The sequence below is a fragment of the Schistocerca piceifrons genome, chromosome 6 (genome assembly GCF_021461385.2).
Source record: "Schistocerca piceifrons isolate TAMUIC-IGC-003096 chromosome 6, iqSchPice1.1, whole genome shotgun sequence".
In the NCBI taxonomy this organism is placed as follows: Eukaryota; Metazoa; Arthropoda; class Insecta; order Orthoptera; family Acrididae; genus Schistocerca; species Schistocerca piceifrons.
The window spans coordinates 341,355,811-341,377,200 of record NC_060143.1 but is presented as its reverse complement, the minus strand read 5'-3'; the positions used below and the strand labels follow the sequence as shown (position 1 = coordinate 341,377,200).

Here is a 21,390-nt window from a genome sequence, read left to right as displayed (position 1 = left end):
CACATCAGTATCTATACATACTTTTATTTGTGACTTTGCATTAACAATTTTTTTTTAAATACCTTGCTTCGTTGCTGAAGGGCACCGTTCCCTGTATTTTTTGGGCACAAATCATGTGACTCAGTTTTTACATTTTTGTTTTTGTACTCGTCTGCCCTAACATCCCACAACACCAGCATTGATTCATACATTTGACTTACTCTAATAAGAACGCTCTTTCGTCCTGCTTTGAACTCGTTTTCAACACAACACCTAAAAGCGAACACAAAGATATTCAGGGATTGTAGCACGGGAGAGACTCCACAGGCATCACAGTATATTTCAAAAGTTTTTGGTGTGCTCAGTATTATTGTGCAACCTCTCAATCTCACCCCTATACCCTACCGTTCAACATCACTGGGCAATAATATCGACCATATAGAGGTCACTTTACTCTTAACAGTGACTCTTACATGAAGAAATGCTACAGTATTGTCACTGACAATACTAGAATAAACACTATCATTGTTACTATCATGATTACACAATAAATTAATCACTATGACTTATCAAAATTGAGAAGGTAAGTTAATTACAAAAAAAAAAAAAACACATTGCTTATATCTACTGCTCCTTTGTAAAAGAAGACCTAAGGACCGTAAATTATCACAATATATAATTCAATATAGTATATTTCTAACATGGCTGTCCAATATAATTGATGTCCCTAGGTGCTACATATGTCCAAAGTACTTAAAAGATCTCCACAATACGAATGTATGAATAGAACACAAATCACAAACGACAATGATATTTCCTACAGAAACATGGAACTTATGCAGTGGTAGAATTATAAATTCATGGATGCAGCAATCTCTTTGAACAGTGCAACTTAGCTATGCTGTGCTACAAAATGAAAAGATAGAGAGAGGATGAAAAGGGGGAGGAATCTTTATTCAGCACATGGCTTGGTACAGGGAATAGTACTGAAATTATGTAGGTGCAATAATTGTAGAATAAGATCACCGAAAACTATTAGCAGCTATAAAAGTATTACTATGTTTCTACTGTATTTTATGTCATCTTGTCATCAACAATCATAAATTTTCCAATTTTAATTTTTGTTACAAAACTGTGGCATTTATTTTAATTGATCTCTTATGAGAACAAAAGTGTGACTACCTTTGTTGTGGGTCCCAGTTTCTTCGTCCTTCGTCGTGTACAGATTATTCCAGTACTGAACTTCGCCAGAGGCAGTAAAAAAGAATATGATTCCAGTTACAACGAGTATCCCGAATGTTATCCAGAAGACTATCCTCCACTCTTCCAGAGTACTCTGCAAAATATTAATCACATGTTGATTCAAATGTTGATTTCTAACCATATGTTACATTGAAAAGTGTTGTTCTCAGAAATTAACCTGTGGGAGTAGGTTGATTGATCTAAGCTAAACACTGAATATCATGCAAAACTAAGACAAGGCTGTACTTAGCATTTGCACATTACAAATAATAGTGTAAATCCTAAGCAAATGAAAGTGATGTAGGAAAATGAAGACATTGCTTTAAATGTAGGTAAATAACTGAATACAGTCTCCATCCTACTGATAATGAAAAAAAATTTGTTGGCAGATAATTTAGATTTAAACACTTCTGTAGCAAACAGCCCGTAGTTTCTACGAAAATCATTCCAAAACAAGTTCATAAAATTCAGTAACATTCTACATCTCTGAAGAAGTTCTCAGTGTTACCAGTTCTCTTAAAATAAGTCTTGAAGTGGTTACGATGACATCAGTAGTAATATAATGAAACACTTTTCAACTGAACATTGCAACATTTTGGGTTACTTACGTTATGGACCTTTTCACAGACGTACTTTCGTAGATAAACTTGAACGTTCCGTTGCCAAGTCACTTCGCAAAAAATGAAAAAAAAGAAACAGTAAAGAAGTTCCAATAAATCTCTTAACTGCCAGTATTTTCGAAAATTCTTGAGGAAATGTATAACAGATTTCATAAACACTTCATACTGGAAAATATACTCATTAGCAAACAGTTTGGGTTTCCAAAATGGCTATCTTGACAGATGATGTAATGCAATCAGTAAGTCATAAATTATACCAAAACAAATATTTTGTAATTTTCACTGTGTGAACTGGGCAATTATCATGCAAAAGCTAAAATAATGTGGAATAGTACACACAGCAGGTTTATACTTTTTATCTTATTTGCATGACAGAAAGCAGAGTGTATCAGTTCCATGTTGATCACATACCAATACACACGTAGAATTTGAAACAGCATGCCATGGTGTGCCACTGGATTCTAATTGGGTTTCTGTTTATTCTGATGCATAAAAATGATCTCTACAACCCGTGTATTAAATGACGTACACTGAAGAGCCAAACATTATGACCATCTGCTCAGTTGCTTGTTTCTCCGTTACTGGAACGAAATGCATCAGCGATTCTGGGTATCAGGGATCCGACACTTTGTTGGTATAGGTTTGTGGAGGAATGTGGCATTAGACGTCTACGCACAGGTCACGTAATTCGCGTAAATAACGGGCCGCTGATTTGTGTACAAACTGCTGTTGCACGATAGATAGCCAGATGGGTGCCATAGGATTTGCATCAGACGAATTTGAACGCCGAGACATCTCCAAACCACTCTAGCAAGGTTCTGTCTCGGTGACACCAACAATTATACTGCTGAAAGATGATACGGCCGTCGGGGAAGACATCAAGCATGAAGACGAAGTAAATATTCCTGAATTCCAATCAAGAACAACTGTCAAGATGAGAAATATAGAAATAGATATCCTCGGTGTTGCAAAGCAGCTTAAATCACTGAATAAAAGCAAAGCTTCCGGTCCAGATTGTATACCAGTCAGGTTCCTCTCAGAGTATGCTGATACAATAGCTCCATTTTAGCAATTATATACAACCACTCGCTCACAGAAAGATCCGTACCTAAAGACTGGAGTCACACCAATACCGCCGGTCGGAGTGGCCGTGCGGTTCTAGGCGCTGCAGTCTGGAGCCGAGCGACCGCTACGGTCGCAGGTTCGAATCCTGCCTCGGGCAAGGATGTGTGTGATGTCCTTAGGTTAGTTAGGTTTAATTAGTTCTAAGTTCTAGGCGACTGATGACCTCAGAAGTTAAGTCGCATAGTGCTCAGAGCCATTTGAACCATTTTGAGCACACCAATGCCCAGAAAGCGGAGTAGGAGTAATCCGTTGAATTACAGGCCCATATCATTAACGTCGATTTGCAGTAGGGTTTAGCAATACATACTGTATTCGAACATTATGAAGTACCCGAAGAAAACGATTTACTGACACGAGTTGAGCGCGGATTCAGAAAATATCGTTCTTGTGAAACACAAGTAGCTCTTTATACTCATGAAGTAATGAGCGATATCGACAGGCGATGTCAAATTGATTCCATATTTTTAGATTTTCAGAAGGCTTTCGACACTGTTCCTCACAACCGTCTTCTAACCAAACTGCGTGCCTATGGAATATCGCCTCAGTTGTGTGGCTGGATTCATGATTTCCTACCAGGGATTGCTACACTATAGTGCAGAAGGTTCAAATGGTTCAAATGGCTCTAAGCACTATGGGACTTAGCTGCTGAGGTCATCAGTCCCCTAGAACTTAGAACTACTTAAACCTAACTAACCTAAGGACATCACTCACATCCATGCCCGAGGCAGGATTCGAACCTGCGACCGTAGCGGTCGGGCGGTTCCAGACTGTAGCGCCTAGAATCTCTCGGTCACACCCTCTATTGCTCCTGATTTATATTAACGACATAGGAGACAATCTCAGTAGCCGTCTTAGATTGTTTGCAGATGATGCTGTTTTTTACTGTCTCGTAAAGTCACCAGATGACCAAAACGAATTTCAAAATGATTTAGATAACATATCTGTATGGTGCGAAAAGTGGCAATTGACCCTGAATAAAGAAAAGTGTGAAGTTCACATGAGTACTAAACGAAAACCGCTAAATTTCGATTACGCAACAAGTCACTCAAATCTGAAGGCTGTAAATTGAACTAAATACTTAGGGATTACAGTTACAAATACCCTAAACTGGAACGACCGCATAGATAGTGTTGTGGGCCGAGCCAAACAAAGACTGCTATTCATTGGCAGAACACTTAGAAGGTGCTACAGATCTACTAAAGAGACTGCTTACACCACGCTTGTCCGCCCTGTTCTGGAGTACGGCTGTGCGGTGTGGGATCCGCATCAGATGGAACTGACGGATGACATCGAAAAAGTACAAAGAAGGCAGATCGTTTTGTATTATCGCGAAGTATGGGAGATAGTGCCTCAGACATGATACGTGAATTGTAGTGGAAGTCATTAAAACAAAGGCGTTTTTCGTTGCGACGGAATCTTCTCATGAAATTTCAATAACCAGTTTTCTCCGATCGCGAAAACATTCTGTTGGCACCCACCTACATAGGGAGAAATGATTACCACGATAAAATAAGAGAAATCAGGGCTCGCACAGAAAAATTTAAGTGCTCGTTTTACCCGCATGCCGTTCGAGAGTGGAACGGTAGAGAGACAGTTTGAAGGTGGTTCATTGAACCCTCTGCCAGGCACTTTGTTGTGAGCAGCAGAGTAATCACGCAGATGTAGATGTAGATGTAGATGTAGAAGGGATGCAGGTGGTTCGTAGCTGTCAGCGTGTCTTCGATTATTACCACAGGTCCAATGCAAGCGCAGGAGAATATCTCCCATAGCATAATACCTGCTTCCACGAGCCTGCATCCGTGACGCTCTGCACGTTTCGAGCCACCGTTCACCTTGATTACGGCGCTTGTGGAGACAATCAGCGACTTAGTGTAGCAAAAATGTGATTCACAGGAAGAACCGACGCGTTCCCATTGACCGACGGTCGAATCCCGATAGTCCCATGCCCACTGCAGTCGTAATTCACGGTGTCGTTGGGTTAACATGTGAACACGTATGGGTCTGCCGCGGAGCTCCAAACTCAACAATGTACGGTCAGCGGTGTGCTCCGAAACAAATGTGTGTGCACCAACATTGTGCTCTTTCGGCAGAGATGCCACTGAGCACCACCTATCCTACTTTACAGAGCCGACAATCCTGCGAATGCCACGTTCTGTGAAGAGTCATGGACGTCCAACTATTTAGCGCCCAGTGGTAGTTCCACTGCTCTACCTCTATCCGTAGAAGCTCGCGACAGTAGCAAGTGAATATTCGACCATCTTCGCCGTTTTGGAAATACTCGTTCACAGGCTCGGCGTAGTAATAATCTGCCCTTTGTCAAAGTCGCTTATCTCAATGGATTACCCCATTTGCAGCCCATATATTCGCTATGGTGAGCTCCCGTTTAAGTCTGCTCCGCTTACGTACTTTAGTTACCACGTCCCGTGCCCGCAACGCTAGCAGGCGGCATCCTACCTAGCGGTAGGCAGTCGCCATTATGTTTTGGTTTATCGGCGTACTTGCGTTACATGCCGCCACGTTACATGCTACAATTCGGAGCCTTGTGCTGGCAAAGTGTTACAACTTGTGTCAGCGGAACAGGAAAGTCGATCGAGTAATATGCATGAGATGTAATGCCTCAACTGATACTGAGAACAAAATAAGAAATAAGGAGGCACTACTTTTGAGCACCCCCTCGTAGAGCGGCCTCCACAGTGCATTCGTGTTCTTCCTATTTCGTGTTGGTAGCAGGCCTGGTACGGTATGCAATGTGAGTGAACAGTGTCAGGTATTGAGGGATCACTGTGAAGAACATGGAGACAGCACTATTAGCATGTAACAGAGATTGAAAAGGTCCTCATTGTAGGTATGCATTTGGACGGCTGGTCGAATCGTTTTATATACAGATTTCTGGGACATTCCGATGAGACAGTAGCACGACATTCGACTGCATGGGAACACAGGTAGGAATACTCGTCGTCAAGGTTCTGATGGACCACGTCTGCCACCACAAGGAAAGATCGTCGTATTGGGCAGCCTCACATTGTAACGCCTTCATATCTGCTCCTATCATACGGGAACAAGTAATGGGCACCCTGAACATTATATGTCATTCCGCACTATTGCTCGGAGACTACAGCAACCTGAATAAGGAATTGCCGTCGCAGGCGTATGCTACCGTTAACATCACAACACGATGACAAAATCGTAGATATCGAAATAGACGACAGAGGGATAGAGAAACAATTAAAATCGCTCAAAAGAGGAAAGACCGCTGGACCTGACGGGATACCAGTTCGATTTTACACAGAGTACGCGAAGGAACTTGCCCCCCTTCTTGCAGCGGTGTATCGTAGGTCTCTAGAAGAGCGTAGCATTCCAAAGGATTGGAAAAGGGCACAGGTCATCCCCGTTTTCAAGAAGGAACGTCGAACAGATGTGCAGAACAATAGACCTATATCCCTAACGTTGATCAGTTGTAGAATTTTGGAACACGTATTATGTTCGAGTATAATGACTTTTCTGGAAAATAGAAATCAACTCTGTAGGAATCAGCATGGGTTTCGAAAAAGACGATCGTGTGAAACCCAGCTCGCGCTATTCGTCCACGAGACTCAGAGGGAAATAGACACGGGTTCACAGGTAGATGCCGTGTTTCTTGACTTCGTAAGGCGTTCGACACAGTTCCCCACAGTCGTTTAATGAACAAAGTAAGAGCATATGGATTATCAGACCAATTGTGTGACTGGATTGAAGAGTTCCTAGATAACAGAACGCAGCATGTCATTCTCAATAGAGAGAAGTCTTCCGAAGTAAGAGTGATTTCAGATGTGCCGCAGGGGAGTGTCGTAGGACCGTTGCTATTCGCAATATACATAAATGACCTTGTGGGTGACATCGGAAGTTCACTGAGGCTTTTTGCGGATGATGCTGTGGTATATCGAGAGATTGTAGCAATGGAAAATTGTACCGGAATGCAGGAGGATCTGCAGCGAATTGACGCATGGTGCAGGGAATGGCAATTGACTCTCAATGTAGACAAGCGCAACGTGCTGCGAATACATAGAAAGAAAGATCCTTTATCATTTAGTTAAATATAGCAGGTCAGCAACTGGAAGCAGTTAATTCCATAAATTATCTGGGAGTACGCATTAGGAGTGATTTAAAATGGAATGATCATATAAAGTTGATCGCCGGTAAAGCAAATGCCAGACAGGGATTCATCGGAAGAATCCTAAGGAAATGCAATCCGAAAACAAAGGAAGTAGATTACAGTACGCTTGTTCGCCCACTGCTTGAATACTGCTCAGCAGTGTGGGATCCGTACCAGATAGGATTGATAGAAGAGATAGAGAACATCCAAGGGAGAGCAGCGCGCTTCGTTACAAGATCATTTAGTAATCGCGAAAGCGTTACGGAGATGATAGATAAACTCCAGTGGAAGACTCTGCAGGAGAGACGCTCAGTAGCTCGGTACGGGCTTTTGTTGAAGTTTCGAGAACATACCTCCACCGATGAGTCAAGCAGTATGTTGCTCCCTCCTACGTATATCTCGCGAAGAGACCATGAGGATAAAATCAGATTAGAGCCTACACAGAGGCATACCGATACGAGACTGGAATAGAAGGGAGAACCGATAGAGGTACTCAAGATACCCTCCGCCACACACCGTCAGGTGGCTTGCGGAGTATGGATGTAGATGTAGATGTAGAACGTTTGGGTTTGCAATGCTACCACGATCGGGTAGCATGGACCGGTAAAGAACGGCGTCGCATTGCGTTCACCGATGAATTGTTGTTCTGCACTGTCCAAAATGACAATCGTCGGCGAGTATGGTGGCGAACTGGTAACGAGTCCCAGGTCTTGGAGAGGTTGTAGCGGTGTTACTCCTGGTGTCTTGGTCTGTGGGGGACATCGGGTGTGATTTCAGGTTTACAGGTGGTAGTGACTGTAGGAACTTTGACGGCACAGCAGTATGTCACAGACATCATGCGTCCTAATGTGTTACCCCTCATTTGACAGTATGGTGGTACCATTTTTCAACTGGGCAAGGTTCGACCATGCTCTGTGTCTGCGTGAACAGTCTGCGTTATGATGGTGTACTCTCACGACGAAATAGATCTCCACGTATATCCCCATTGGAACATATGTGGGACCACTCCGTCCCAGTGCCCATATCCATGGTATCAACGACCATTAACATCAGTTGTCGGCGAGTTTGTCTCTGGAGAGGATTCAACGGCATTATGACACCCATGCCAGCCGAATGTGAGCATGCATGCAGGCCAGAAGGGGTCCAACGCCATACTGTTAAGCGGGCGGATTCTGCCGAGTTCTTTGCAGATTTTACTCTATTTTCCAATAACTGAATCACATATCCTTTCACCCGTGCTGTTTCATTTCGTTTTCTCATCCCGTTCTCGGCGGTTTTTACGAGGGCTGTCCAGAAAGTAAGTTACGATTGATCGCGAAATGAAGATCACAGTGAAAATCAGAAATGTTTCATTTGTAACAGTTAGCTACACCTTTCAGCTACTTCTCTACGTAGTCGCCGTTCTGACTCAGACATTCGTCGTAGCGTTGAACCAACTTTCCAATACCCTCATCATAGAAGGCAGCCGCCAGTGCTACCCGCCAATTCTCTACTTAGGGCTAAAGCTCGTTGTCTGTGCCAAAATGTTGTCTTCATAGCCAGCGGTTCGTTTGAGCAGAGATGAAACTCAGTGGGAGACAATTACTGGCTGTATTGTGGGTAACCAAACATTTCCAATTGAAACGATGCAGGAACATCTTCACTGCCCCTGCAGATTGAGGCTGAGAATTGTCTTGAAGAAGAAACCGCACGACAGTTATGTAATGTTGGTTGCATAGCTTCAGGGGAAAATTCTCACCAGGCCCTCGTACTTGGCGGGAGACACTATTTTCTATAACATCTTTACGCGCTCACTAAGAGCTCAGGAATGAAAAGAGCGACATAATTCTACCTAGAGTCATACTAGAGACACTGCCCAACACATCTTTGCAAAGCTTTATCTGATTTTCGTAGTCGTTTCCATTTCGCGACCGATCGTAACTTACTTTCTGGACAGCCCTCGTATTTCTTTGTTTTGTCGAACAGTGCATTTTCCTCCTCAGCTTTTCGTATTCAGTGGCGACCATTATCACCGAAAACTGCAGTGATGATTCCCCGTTCTGTAGATGCTGTTTCATCTGTTCTTAATGGAAGACTGTGCATCGTTTTAGTTAGATTCTCGGTTCCGCACTACCGCGGTTGATCATCGACGGCGAGTATGCCGTCGATGAAAACTAGTTACCAGCAACATCTCTCTGTCATAATACTTAAGCTCCTGTAGTTGACTGTGAACTGACAAACAATTTCTTTCGGTAAGTTAAAGAAAATACCACTTGAAAGTTATATTGTACGACGTGAATAATTCCTGGTATCTCGTCACATTCAGTGCTTACTTCTTTTGTTTTTTCTGTCCTTCCACAGCTGCACGACCACCACAAAGCTACGAACAAGCATTAAAATGGTATAGCATCTAATGATGAATCGTTATGTGATTCGCAACCTGTCATGGTAAATAAAATCTGAAGCATCATAAAAAGCGACTGGTTGAGTTATTTCAGAAAACCTAGAATAATTCCGACAACAAAGAACAGAAAATCAAAAGAATTATTGAAAAATATCAGCGTACATAAACACAAGAAAATTTCACAGAAAATGGCACTATTTAAGCACCTTCATTTTAGCAGAACCCCTCGGTATATTTCCCGTATCAAAACCTACATTTCAACCCTCTCAGTAGTGTCTTATTTAGCGAGAATATTAAACACATACTAATTATCTGTGCTTTTCTGTTGAGAACACCTTCCAACATCTAATGTAGATCTATCAGTGTAAAACAATTTGGTGGTCTGCTAATTGTTCAATAATGGAAGGAAAGTCCACGGATTGACTGGAATTGGTCCTCAACTTTTGGAATACGACACGTGGAATAACATTGATGTAAATTTCTGTTTCATTTTCCAACACCTCTTTATAGCGTTAATACGAAACACTTAGTTTATTTTGTTTTACCCATCTACATCTACATTTATACTCCGCAAGCCAACGGTGTGCGGCGGAGGGCACTTTACGTGCCACTACATTACCTCCCTTTCCTGTTCCAGTCGCGTATGGTTCGCGGAAAGAACGACTGCCGGAGAGCCGCCGTGCGCGCTCGAATCTCTCTAATTTTACATTCGTGATCTCCTCGGGAGGTATAAATAGGGGGAGCAATATATTCGATACCTCATCCAGAAACGCACCATCTTAAAACGCGCCGCTCTTCTTTGGATCTTCTCCATCTCCTTTGTCAACCTGACCTTGTACGGATCCCACACTGATGAGCGATAGTCAAGTATAGGTCGAACGAGTGGTTTGTAAGCCACGTCCTTTGTTGATAGACTACATTTTTTAAGGACTCTCCCAATGAATCTCAACCTCGTACCCGCCTTACCCAACAATTAATTTTATATGATCATTTCACTTCAAATCGTTCCGTACGCATACTCCTAGATATTTTGCAGAAGTAACTGCTACCAGTGTTTGTTCCGCTATCATATAATCAAACAATAAAGGATCCTTCTTTCTATGTATTCGCAATACATTACATTTCTCTATGTTAAGGGTCAGTTGCCACTCCCTGCACCAAGTGCCTATCCGCTGCAGATCTTCCTGCATTTCGCTGCAAGTTTCTAATGCTGCAACTTCTCTGTATACTACAGCATCATCCGCGAAAAGCCGCATGGAACTTGCGACACTATCTACTAGGTCGTTTATATATATTGTAAAAAGCAATGGTCCCATAACACTCCCGTGGCACGCCAGAAGTTGCTTTAACGTCTGTAGACGTCTCTCCATTGTGAACAACATGCTGTGATCTGTTTGCTAAAAACTCTTCAATCCAGCCACGCAGCTGGTCTGATATTCCGTAGGCTCTTACTTTGTTTATCAGGCGATGGTGTAGAACACCCCCCCATGAACCATGGACATTGCCGCTGGTGGCGAGGCTTGCGTGCCTCAGCGATACAGATAGCCGTACCGTAGGTACAACCACAACGGAGGGGTATCTGTTGAGAGGCCAGACAAACATGTGGTTCCTGAAGAGGGGCAGCAGCCTTTTCAGTAGTTGCAAGGGCAACAGTCTGGATGATTGACTGATCTGGTCTTGTAACAATAACCAATAGGCCTTGCTGTGCTGGTACTGCGAACGGCTGAAAGCAAGGGGAAACTACGGCCGTAATTTTTCCCGAGAGCATGCAGCTTTACTGTATGATTAAATGATGATGGCGTCCTCTTGGGTAAAATATTCCGGAGGTAAAATAGTCCCCCATTCGGATCTGCGGGCAGGGACTACTAAAGAGGATGTCGTTATCAGGAGAAAGAAAACTGGCGTTCTACGGATCGGAGCGTGGAATTTCAGATCCCTTAATCGGGCAGGTAGGTTAGAAAATTTAAAAAGAGAAATGGATAGGTTAAAGTTAGATATAGTGGGAATTAGTGAATTTCGGTGGCAGGAGGAATAAGACTTCTGGTCAGGTGACTATAGGGTTATAAACACAAAGACAAATAGGGGTAATGCAGGAGTAGGTTTAATAATGAATAGGAAAATAGCAATGCGGGTAAGCTACTACAAACAGCATAGTGACCGCATTATTGTGGACAAGATAGATACGAAGCCCACACCTACTACAGTAGTACAAGTTTATATGCCAACTAGCTCTGCAGATGACGAAGAAATTGAAGAAATGTATGATGAAATAAAAGAAATTATTCAGATAGTGAAGGGAGACGAAAATTTAATAGTCATGGGTGACTGGAATTCGAGTGTAGGAAAAGGGAGAGAAGGAAACGTCGTAGGTGAATACGGATTTGGGCTAAGAAATGAAAGAGGAAGCCGCCTGGTAGAATTTTGCACAGAGCACAACTTAATCATAGCTAACACTTGGTTTAAGAATCATAATAGAAGGTTGTACACATGGAAGAACCCTGGAGATACTAAAAGGTATCAGATAGATTATACAATGGTAAGACAGAGATTTAGGAACCTGGTTTTAAATTGTAAGACATTTCCAGGGGCAGATGTGGACTCTGACCACAATCTATTGGTTATCACCTGTAGATTAAAACTGAAGAAACTGCAAAAAGGTGGGAATTTAAGGAAATGGGATCTGGATAAACTGACTAAACCAGAGGTTGTACAGAGTTTCAGGGAGAGCATAAGGGAACAATTGACAGGAATGGGGGAAAGAAATACAATAGAAGAAGAATGGGTAGCTTTGAGGGATGAAGTAGTGAAGGCAGCAGAGGATCAAGTAGGCATGGCTAGAGGACAAATGTAAGGATTTAGAGGCTTATCTCATGAGGGGTAAGATAGATACTGCCTACAGGATAATTAAAGAGACCTTTGGAGATAAGAGAACCACTTGTATGAACATCAAGAGCTCAGATGGAAACCCAGTTCTAAGCAAAGAAGGGAAAGCAGAAAGGTGGAAGGAGTATATAGAGGGTCTATACAAGGGCGATGTACTTGAGGACAATATTATGGAAATGGAAGAGGATGTAGATGAAGATGAAATGGGAGATACGATACTGCGTGAAGAGTTTGACAGAGCACTGAAAGACCTGAGTCGAAACAAGGCCTCCGGAGTAGACAACATTCCATTGGAACTACCGACGGCCTTGGGAGAGCCAGTCCTGACAAAACTCTACCATCTGGTGAGAAAGATGTATGAAACAGGCGAAATACCCTCAGACTTCAAGAAGAATATAATAATTCCAATCCCAAAGAAAGCAGGTATTGACAGATGTGAAAATTACCGAACAATCAGTTTAATAAGCCACAGCTGCAAAATACTAATACGAATTCTTTACAGACGAATGGAAAAACTAGTAGAAGCCGATCTCGGGGAAGATCAGTTTGGATTCCGTAGAAATACTGGAACACATGAGGCAATACTGACCTTACGACTTATCTTAAAAGAAGTTTCTAGCATTTGTAGACTTAGAGAAAGCTTTTGACAATGTTGACTGGAATACTCTCTTTCAAATTCTAAAGGTGGCAGGGGTAAAATACCGGGAGCGAAAGGCTATTTACAATTTGTACAGAAACCAGATGGCAGTTGTGAGAGTCGAGGGACATGAAAGGGAGGCAGTGGTTGGGAAGGGGGTAAGACAGGGTTGTAGCCTCTCCCCGACGTTGTTCAATCTGTATATTGAGCAAGCAGTAAAGGAAACAAAAGAAAAATTCGGATTAGGTATTAAAATTATGGAGAAGAGATAAAAACTTTGAGGTTCGCCGATGACATTGTAATTCTGTCAGAGACAGCAAAGGACATGGAAGAGCAGTTGGACGGAATGGAGGATATAAGATGAACATCAACAAAAGCAAAACGAGGATAATGGAATGTAGTCGAATTAAGTCGGGTGATGTTGAGGGTATTAGATTAGGAAATGAGACACTTAAAGTAGTAAAGGAGTTTTGCTATTTGGGGAGCAAAATAACTGATGATGGTCAAAGCAGAGAGGATATAAAATGTAGACTGGCAATGGCAAGGAAAGTGTTTCTGAAGAAGAGAAAATTGTTAACATCGAGTATAGATTTAAGTGTCAGGAAGTCGTTTCTGAAAGTATTTGTATGGAGTGTAGCCATGTATGGAAGTGAAACATGGACGGTAAATAGTTTGGACAAGAAGAGAATAGAAGCTTTCGAAATGTGGTGCTACAGAAGAATGCTGAAGATTAGATGGGTGGATCACATAACTAATGAGGAAGAATTGAATAGGATTGGGGAGAAGAGAAGTTTGTGGCACAACTTGACCAGAAGAAGGGATAGGTTGGTAGGACATGTTCTGAGGCATCAAGGGATCACAAATTTAGTATTGGAGGGCAGCGTGGAGGGTAAAAATCGTAGGGGGAGACCAAGAGATGAATACACTAAGCAGATTCAGAAGGATGTAGGTTGCAGTAGGTACTGGGAGATGAAGAAGCTTGCACAGGATAGAGTAGCATGGAGAGCTGCATCAAACCAGTCTCAGGACTGAAGACCACAACAACAACAGTGTAGAACTGTATCGAACGCCTTCGGAAGTCAAGGAAAATAGCATCTACCTGGCAGCCTGTATCTAATATTTTCTGGATCTCATGAACAAATAAAGCGAGTTGGGTCTCACACGATCGCTGTTTCGGGAATCCATGTTGATTCCTACAGAGTAAAGTCTGGGTTTCCAGAAATGACATGATACGCGAGCAAAGAACATGTTCTAAAATTCTACAACAGATCGAAGTCAGAGATATAGGCCTATAGTTTTGCGCATCTGCTCGACAACCCTTCTTGAAAACTGGAACTACCTGTGCTCTTTTCCAACCATTTTGTACCTTCCGTTCCTCTAGAGGCTTGCGGTACACGGCTGTTAGAAGCCAGACATACAGATCACACATAGATCTCTTTACACATTTCTGTGCACTCCTTCCTTTAGCATTTTCATTTACTTGTTTTTCCCGTTCCTTTTAATTTTATACCGATGAGAAATGTAATTCATTACCTGTTTACATCATTCTTGAGCGCTGTGTCATGCTCGATTATCAGAAGAGTTTTTCACAGAAAATATCATATTTTCCTAGAGAGAAGTTTGTGCCACTTACGTTGTAGGCAACAACTCCGATCAGGTATGGGGCCACCATGCCCGTGATGGAGCCAGCGCCGTTGACGAAGGCCATCAGCGTGCCGGCGTAGTTGGGGCTGAGGTCCAGCGCGTTCACCTTCATACCGGGGTAGAACGTCCCCATCAGGGCCATCCCTACCGTGAACAGGGCCACCACGGTTACCCGGTCACAGTTTGCGTACGACGCTCCGATAATGCCGGCGGCGGGTCCAACGGCGGCTGAAAGAAATGACATTTTTGTTGGGTGACTGTTAACGGCCTGTTTTACTGGAAGGTTTTCAATACAACAGCTGATGGGGAAACATGCATTTCATGAAAGAAATGAGTATTGTAATAAATACGGCACAAAAGTAGTATTGAATCGCTTTTTCCTTTATACAAATGTAATTGTCTCACTTGCAATTGTTACATCGGAGGTGTAGAAGTAATTTACTAACTGACTATGTTACACTACTGGCCATTAAAATTGCTACACCAAGAACAAATGCAGATGATAAACGGGTATTCATTGGACAAATATATTACACTGGAACTGATATGTGATTACATTTTAACGAAATTTGGGTGCATAGATCCTGAGAAATCAGTATCCAGAACAACCACCTCTGGCCGTAATAACGGCCTTGATACGCCTGGGCACTGAGTCAAACAGAGCTTGGATGGCGTGTACAGGCACAGCTGCCCATGCAGCTTCAACACGATACCACAGTTCATCAAGAGTAGTGACTGGTGTATTATGACGAGCCAGTTGCTCGGCCACTATTGACCAGACGCTTTCAATTGGTGAGAGATCTGGAGAACGTGCTGGCCAGGGCAGCAATCGAACATTTTCTGTATCCAGAAAGGCCCGTACAGGACCTGCAACATGCGGTGGTGCATTATCCTGCTGAAATGTAGTTCGCAGGGATCGAATGAAGGGTAGAGCCACGGGTCGTAACACATCTGAAATGTAATGTCCACTGTTCAAAGTGCCGTCAATGCGAACAAGAGGTGACCGAGACGTGTAACCAATGGCACCCCATACCATCACGCCGGGTGATACGCCAGTATGGCGTTGACGAATACACGCTTCCAATGTGCGTTCACCGCCTGTCGCCAAACACGGATGCGACCATCATGATGCTGTAAACAGAACCTGGATTCGTTTTGCCATTCGTGCACCCAGGTTCGTCGTTGAGTACACCATCGCAGGCGCTCCTGTCTGTGATGCAGCGTCAAGGGTAAACGCAGCCATGGTCTCCGAGCTGATAGTCCATGCAGCTGCAAACGTCGTCGAACTGTTCGTGAAGATGGTTATTGTCTTGCAAACGTCCCCATCTGTTGACTCAGGGATCCGTTACAGCCACGCGGATAAGATGCCTGTCATCTCGACTGCTAGTGATACGAGGCCGTTGGGATCCAGTACGGCGATCCGTATTACCCTCCTGAACCCACCGATTCCATCATATTCTGCTAACAGTCATTGGATCTCGACCATCGCGAGCAGCAATGTCGCGATACGATAAACTGCAATCGCGATATACTACAATTCGACCTTTATCAAAGTCGGAAACGTGATGGTACGCATTTCCCCTCCTTACACGAGGCATCACAACAACGTTTCACCAGGCAACGGTGGTCAACTGCTGTTTGTGTATGAGAAATCGGTTGTAAACTTTCTTAATGTCAGCACATTGCAGGTGTCGCCACCTGCGCCAATATTGTGTGAATGCTCTGAAAACTAATCATTTGCATATCACAGCATCTTCTCCCTGTCGGTTAAATTTCGCGTCTGTATCACGTCATCTTCGTGATATAGCAATTTTAAAGGCCAGTAGTGAATTTGCTCAACCTTTGAAATACTAAATAATAATTAAATGTTAACTTTTTAACAGTGGCGCAAAATAGGTGTTAGAAAGTATTTGTCTACTGTGGTTTAATTGTAGATTCTCCTTGTGATACCATTGTACTGTAGATCTGAAAATTCCGTAGATCACTCACAGATATCTCAGTTCGTCATATTTCAGAATGGACCCACCAACATTGGAGTAACGTTTGTTGATCTAACTGACATTACGCAAATTCTGGACGTATTGCTGTGGTGAGACCGAATTTAACAGCACATTTGTCCAAGAATAGCAACATGATCATTTCTCGCTGAGATTGCAGTACAGAACTGATGTGAAACTGTGATGACAAAATTTAAGCACCCTCTAACATCGATTTTATGTAATGTTTTACCTGTTTTTTAAAAGGTTGATGAAATGTTTTGAAAATACTGGATCCCTACATGATTCCAGGAAAGCCCAGTTAGGACGACCAGCTTTAATTGCAACCCTGGAGAATGTGGAACAAGTGCGAACCGCATTCAGTGAGCAGCCCACTACATCAACAAGATACGCAGCACAGCAACTCAGGATGTCACGACGTTATTTCCAGAGGATAATGAAAGAGAACTCATCCTTTTCTCCCTCAAAATTCAACGGTACCTACCTTTGAAGGACAGGAATTTGGATGGACAATATTCTTTTCCAAATGAGATGATTGAGGTCTTTGGAAATGGAACAGTCGGTACGGATCTGATCGGGCTTAGGAAGCACACTTCTAGTTCCATGGTGCCAATGGGTTACTGAAAATCAACACGTTCAAGTTCCTGCACTTCATCAACAAAACGTCACAGTGCAATCAGTGCACTATGCATTATTGGGCTCATTTTTATTGAGGGATCTGTCACAGCAGAGTAAATACAGACACGTACTGGAAGCTGAATTTGTAGTGACTACACGACCAGGCCGAATGCTCCCATGCTACTGGTTCATGCAGGATGGAGAACGTCAATACCGTAATGCGGACGTCTTCTATTTCTTTCAGGAGACATTTGGGGATCAGATGGTTGCTCTGGACACCTTAGCATCCACTGGACGCAGTGTGGAATGGCCCGTTCACGATCCAGATCTCAACTTGTTTGATTATTTCTTATGGAATGATCTGAAGGACAGTCTTCAAAGGGTGCACCTGCAACCCTCGACGATGTTGGTACTGCAATTTCCAGAGAGATTTGTGCAGACTAAAATGATGTTTTTCAGAAAGCCATCACGAAATTTAGTTCAAGGCTATGCACACTTATTGCTGCAGAAGGAAAGCACTCTGAAAACATTCTGCATTAAATTTCAGGTTGAGCATAAATATAGGATAATAAATGAAAATCTAAACTGGACTGAGCTCGTAAATGCAATGTGCGGGAAGGCGTCATCATCTCTCCATGCTCTCCAAAGTATAAAAAGCTCTTCTCTCTTGACCTGAAAAAGAAACTTGTAAAAACACTTACTCTTCGAGTTATTGATTACAACGACGTTATCGCGCAAGGCCTTTCTCAGGAAGGCTCACGTTTCCTGGAGTTGGTCATTAACGCTTGTGTTCGTTATATCTGTGAAGTTCGATTCTTTGACAGTATTGCACCATCATAGACACAGCTATGCTGGTTGCGTGCAGACAAGGGCAGAGATTTTCATATCCTCTGTCTTCTCCACTGTCTTATCAACGTACACTGTCCCTCATATCTCTCCTCGACCTCAACAGTCTTGTCTGAAAAACACGGATGAAAACCCGTTCCCATCACTACACCGTTCAGCCACCTTCTCTTAATACTCAGTAGCAGGAAGTCAACTCTGGAACAAACTGTCGCACCTTATAACATCTCCAGCCTCAAGAGACATGCAATGACATATCTAGTAGATACAGCAAGACTAAATATTACTGTTTTCCCTGAATACAAGCGTTACCCTTGTACAGCCTTCTTTCCGACCTGATCTTCCTCATTTCCAAGTATTCTTAGCCGATGCAATCTTCTTAAATTTTCTTTTCCCAGAACTCGCTGTACCAGAAAACATCTATTTTGCAACCCTATAAATTCTTCTTGTGCCTGCCACTACCATTATCGTCATTATTATTACTATTATTATTATTATTATATCACTGTCACTATTAGTGGCAGCAGCTTCAGTAATAAAAGTACTGCCAGTATTAACTTTATTGGTTTGTATTCAATATAATTTACTCACACTGCCACTTCATACACTCAAATCATTATAATTGTTAATTCTTAAATCACCATGATGTAATAGATATTATATGTCTGAAACCCTGGTTATATGTAGGGGAGGATCTCACGGCCCTAATCATATCAGGTTAAATAAATAAATAAAAATAAATAAACATAACAAGAACCCAGCACCCGTTATGTGTCGTAGCAGACAAAATCTTTGTAACACCTAGTTTGCACCACCCTGTGTTTTCAAATTGTTGGAAATACGTTTCTTTACACAAGTGGAGGATGCAGTAATGTTCTGTTTGAAGAAAAGAAGTAAGTTAGGGTCTAATGTTCCGTTGACTAGTTCTTTACAAGATAAAGAACACGCACGAATTGGGAAAGGATAGGGAAGGAAATCGGCCATATTCATTTCAAAGAAACAATATCTCGAGTTACGTTAAGAAATTTAGGGAAACCAACGAAAACTTAATTCTAAATGCCGGGTGGGGTCTCGAACCACCATCACTCCCAAACGACTTCAATGCCGTGCCACTGCGCCACATAGTTCACTAAAGAGGATCGTAAACAGCTGGAAGAAACTGAGATATCGCAGACTCATAGCTCAATGATTAATCGATTGCATAAAATGTTGAAGAGCAGTAATGCCGTCCCCGCTTATGACCATCTCTCTTCTCTACATTCCACGGCTCATATCAGTTCTCACTTTAGGGGTCAAAGGTGGCTTAGCTTTTTAATCCTCTTCTTCACCTAGGACTGAACTTTCTATGTAGCGCTGCGCATTATACTTTTCATTGTACGACGATTTTATCAATGAACCATTTCGTTCTGTTTTCAGTTGAAATTGCAGGAAACGGCTGCTCTTATGTCTCTCTATGAGCTGCGTTTCATATTATGTTCATTGTGACCAGAGAAGCGTATGCCATCTGAACTTCACAACAGAGTTTCTCTTATTTAATAAATTATCTACACTAGATTCTTTTGAGGCTTGGTCTTTTATATCAGCTTTTTCTGTTTTCCACTACACCATAAATTTAGCTGCCAGTATTCTCGTTGTGGGTTGTCTTGCATTGAGGGGGGGATTAATAGTCTGATCTGCTATGGGACGTGCGTGTTAGCAATTCTCACTTTCTGCTGTATTCTTAGAACACATGTAAGAGTGGTCAAAATATATTAACATTTTTACTGTCCAGTTTCTTCGACGTCCATGTTCTGCATCCGTAAGTGGTCGAATCACTTACTTGTCACTGTCTGTTAGGTAGTCGCCTTTTTTATGTACGGCAGGAATAAATAAAATTAAGAATCCTAATTCTGTATTTCTTTGTTATTATTCATGAAGTGACGATGTTTTATGTCATCTTGATACTGATATAAGATCAACACAATTTCGCTCTACTCATTCTGATCAGCTATTGAAGTGTTTGTTTGTTTTCTTCAAACGGGATTGTATAGTTACTTCACAAAAATCTGTTAATTATTAATGTAAGAATATTCTTTTATGGTCTACATTGATTTATCAGGTAATTATAGATTGAGGTGACGAGTCATGGAAAAGCAATATACACATATACAGATGGCGGTAGTATCGCGTTCACAGGGTATAAAAGGGCAGTGCATTGCCGGAGCCGCAATTCTTACTCAGACATAGATGTGATTATAGCCGCAAAACGGAAATTAACAGACTGTGATCGCGGAATGGTAGTTGGACTAGACGCATGGGACATTCCGTTTCGGAAATCGTTAGGGACTTTAATACTCCGAGATCCGCATTGCCAAGAGTGTGCCGATAAGACCAAATTTCAGGCATTACTTCTCACCACGAACAACGCAGTGGCCGATGGCCTTCACTTAACGACCGAGAGCGACAGTTGGGAGTGTTAACAGGCAAGCAACACTGCTTGAAATAACAGCAGAAATCAATGTGGGACGTACGACGAACGTATTCTTTAGGACAGTACGGCGAAATTTGTCGTCAATGGTCTATTGCAGCAGACGACCGACGCGAGTGTCTTTGCTAACAACTCGAGATCGCCTGCAGCTCCTCTCCTGAGCTCGTCACATCGATTGGATCCTAAACGACTGGAAAACCGCGGCCTGATCAGATGAGGTCCGATTCCAATTGGTCAGAACTGATGATAGGGTTCGAGTGCGGCGCAGACCCCACTTAGCCATGAAAACAAGTTGTCAACGTTGTTGGGTTGTTTGGGGGAAGAGACCAAACAGCGAAGTAATCGGCCTCATCGGATTAGGGAAGGATGGGGAAGGAAGTCGGCCGTGCCCTTTCAAAACCATCCCGGCATTTGCCTGGAGCGATTTAGGGAAATCACGGAAAACCTAAATCAGGATGGCCGGACGCGGGATTGAACCGTCGTCCTCCCGAATGCGAGTCCAGTGTGCTAACCGCTGCGCCACCTCTCTCGGTTAAGTTGTCGACGAGTCACTGCGCAAGCCGCTGGTGGCTCCGTCATGATTTGGGCTGTGTTCACTTGGGATGCACTGTGTCCTCTAGTCTAATTGAAGCGATCGTTGTCTGGAAATGGTTATATTCGGCTACTTGGAGACCATTTGCAGTTATTCATGGACTTCATGTTCCCAAACAACGATGTCATGCCACCGGGCCACAGTTGTTCGTTACTGGTCTCACGAACGTTACAGACAATGCGAGCGAATATTTTGGCCTCCCGGATTGCTCGACATGAACACCATCAA

General features: G+C 42.7%; 1 protein-coding gene across 2 annotated transcripts in view; it reads right to left on the bottom strand.

Annotated features, from left to right (window-relative positions):
• The window catches only part of LOC124802806 (putative inorganic phosphate cotransporter), a 375,509-nt gene that overhangs the window by 15,894 nt on the left and 338,225 nt on the right, over positions 1-21,390 (bottom strand). For both annotated transcript variants that reach the window (XM_047263811.1, XM_047263813.1), the window contains exons 8-9: positions 14,635-14,873; positions 1,162-1,315 (exon numbers count right to left, since the gene is read on the bottom strand). In XM_047263811.1, coding sequence (XP_047119767.1) covers positions 1,162-1,315; positions 14,635-14,873 — 393 coding nt within the window. The remainder of the gene's footprint in view (positions 1-1,161; positions 1,316-14,634; positions 14,874-21,390) is intronic.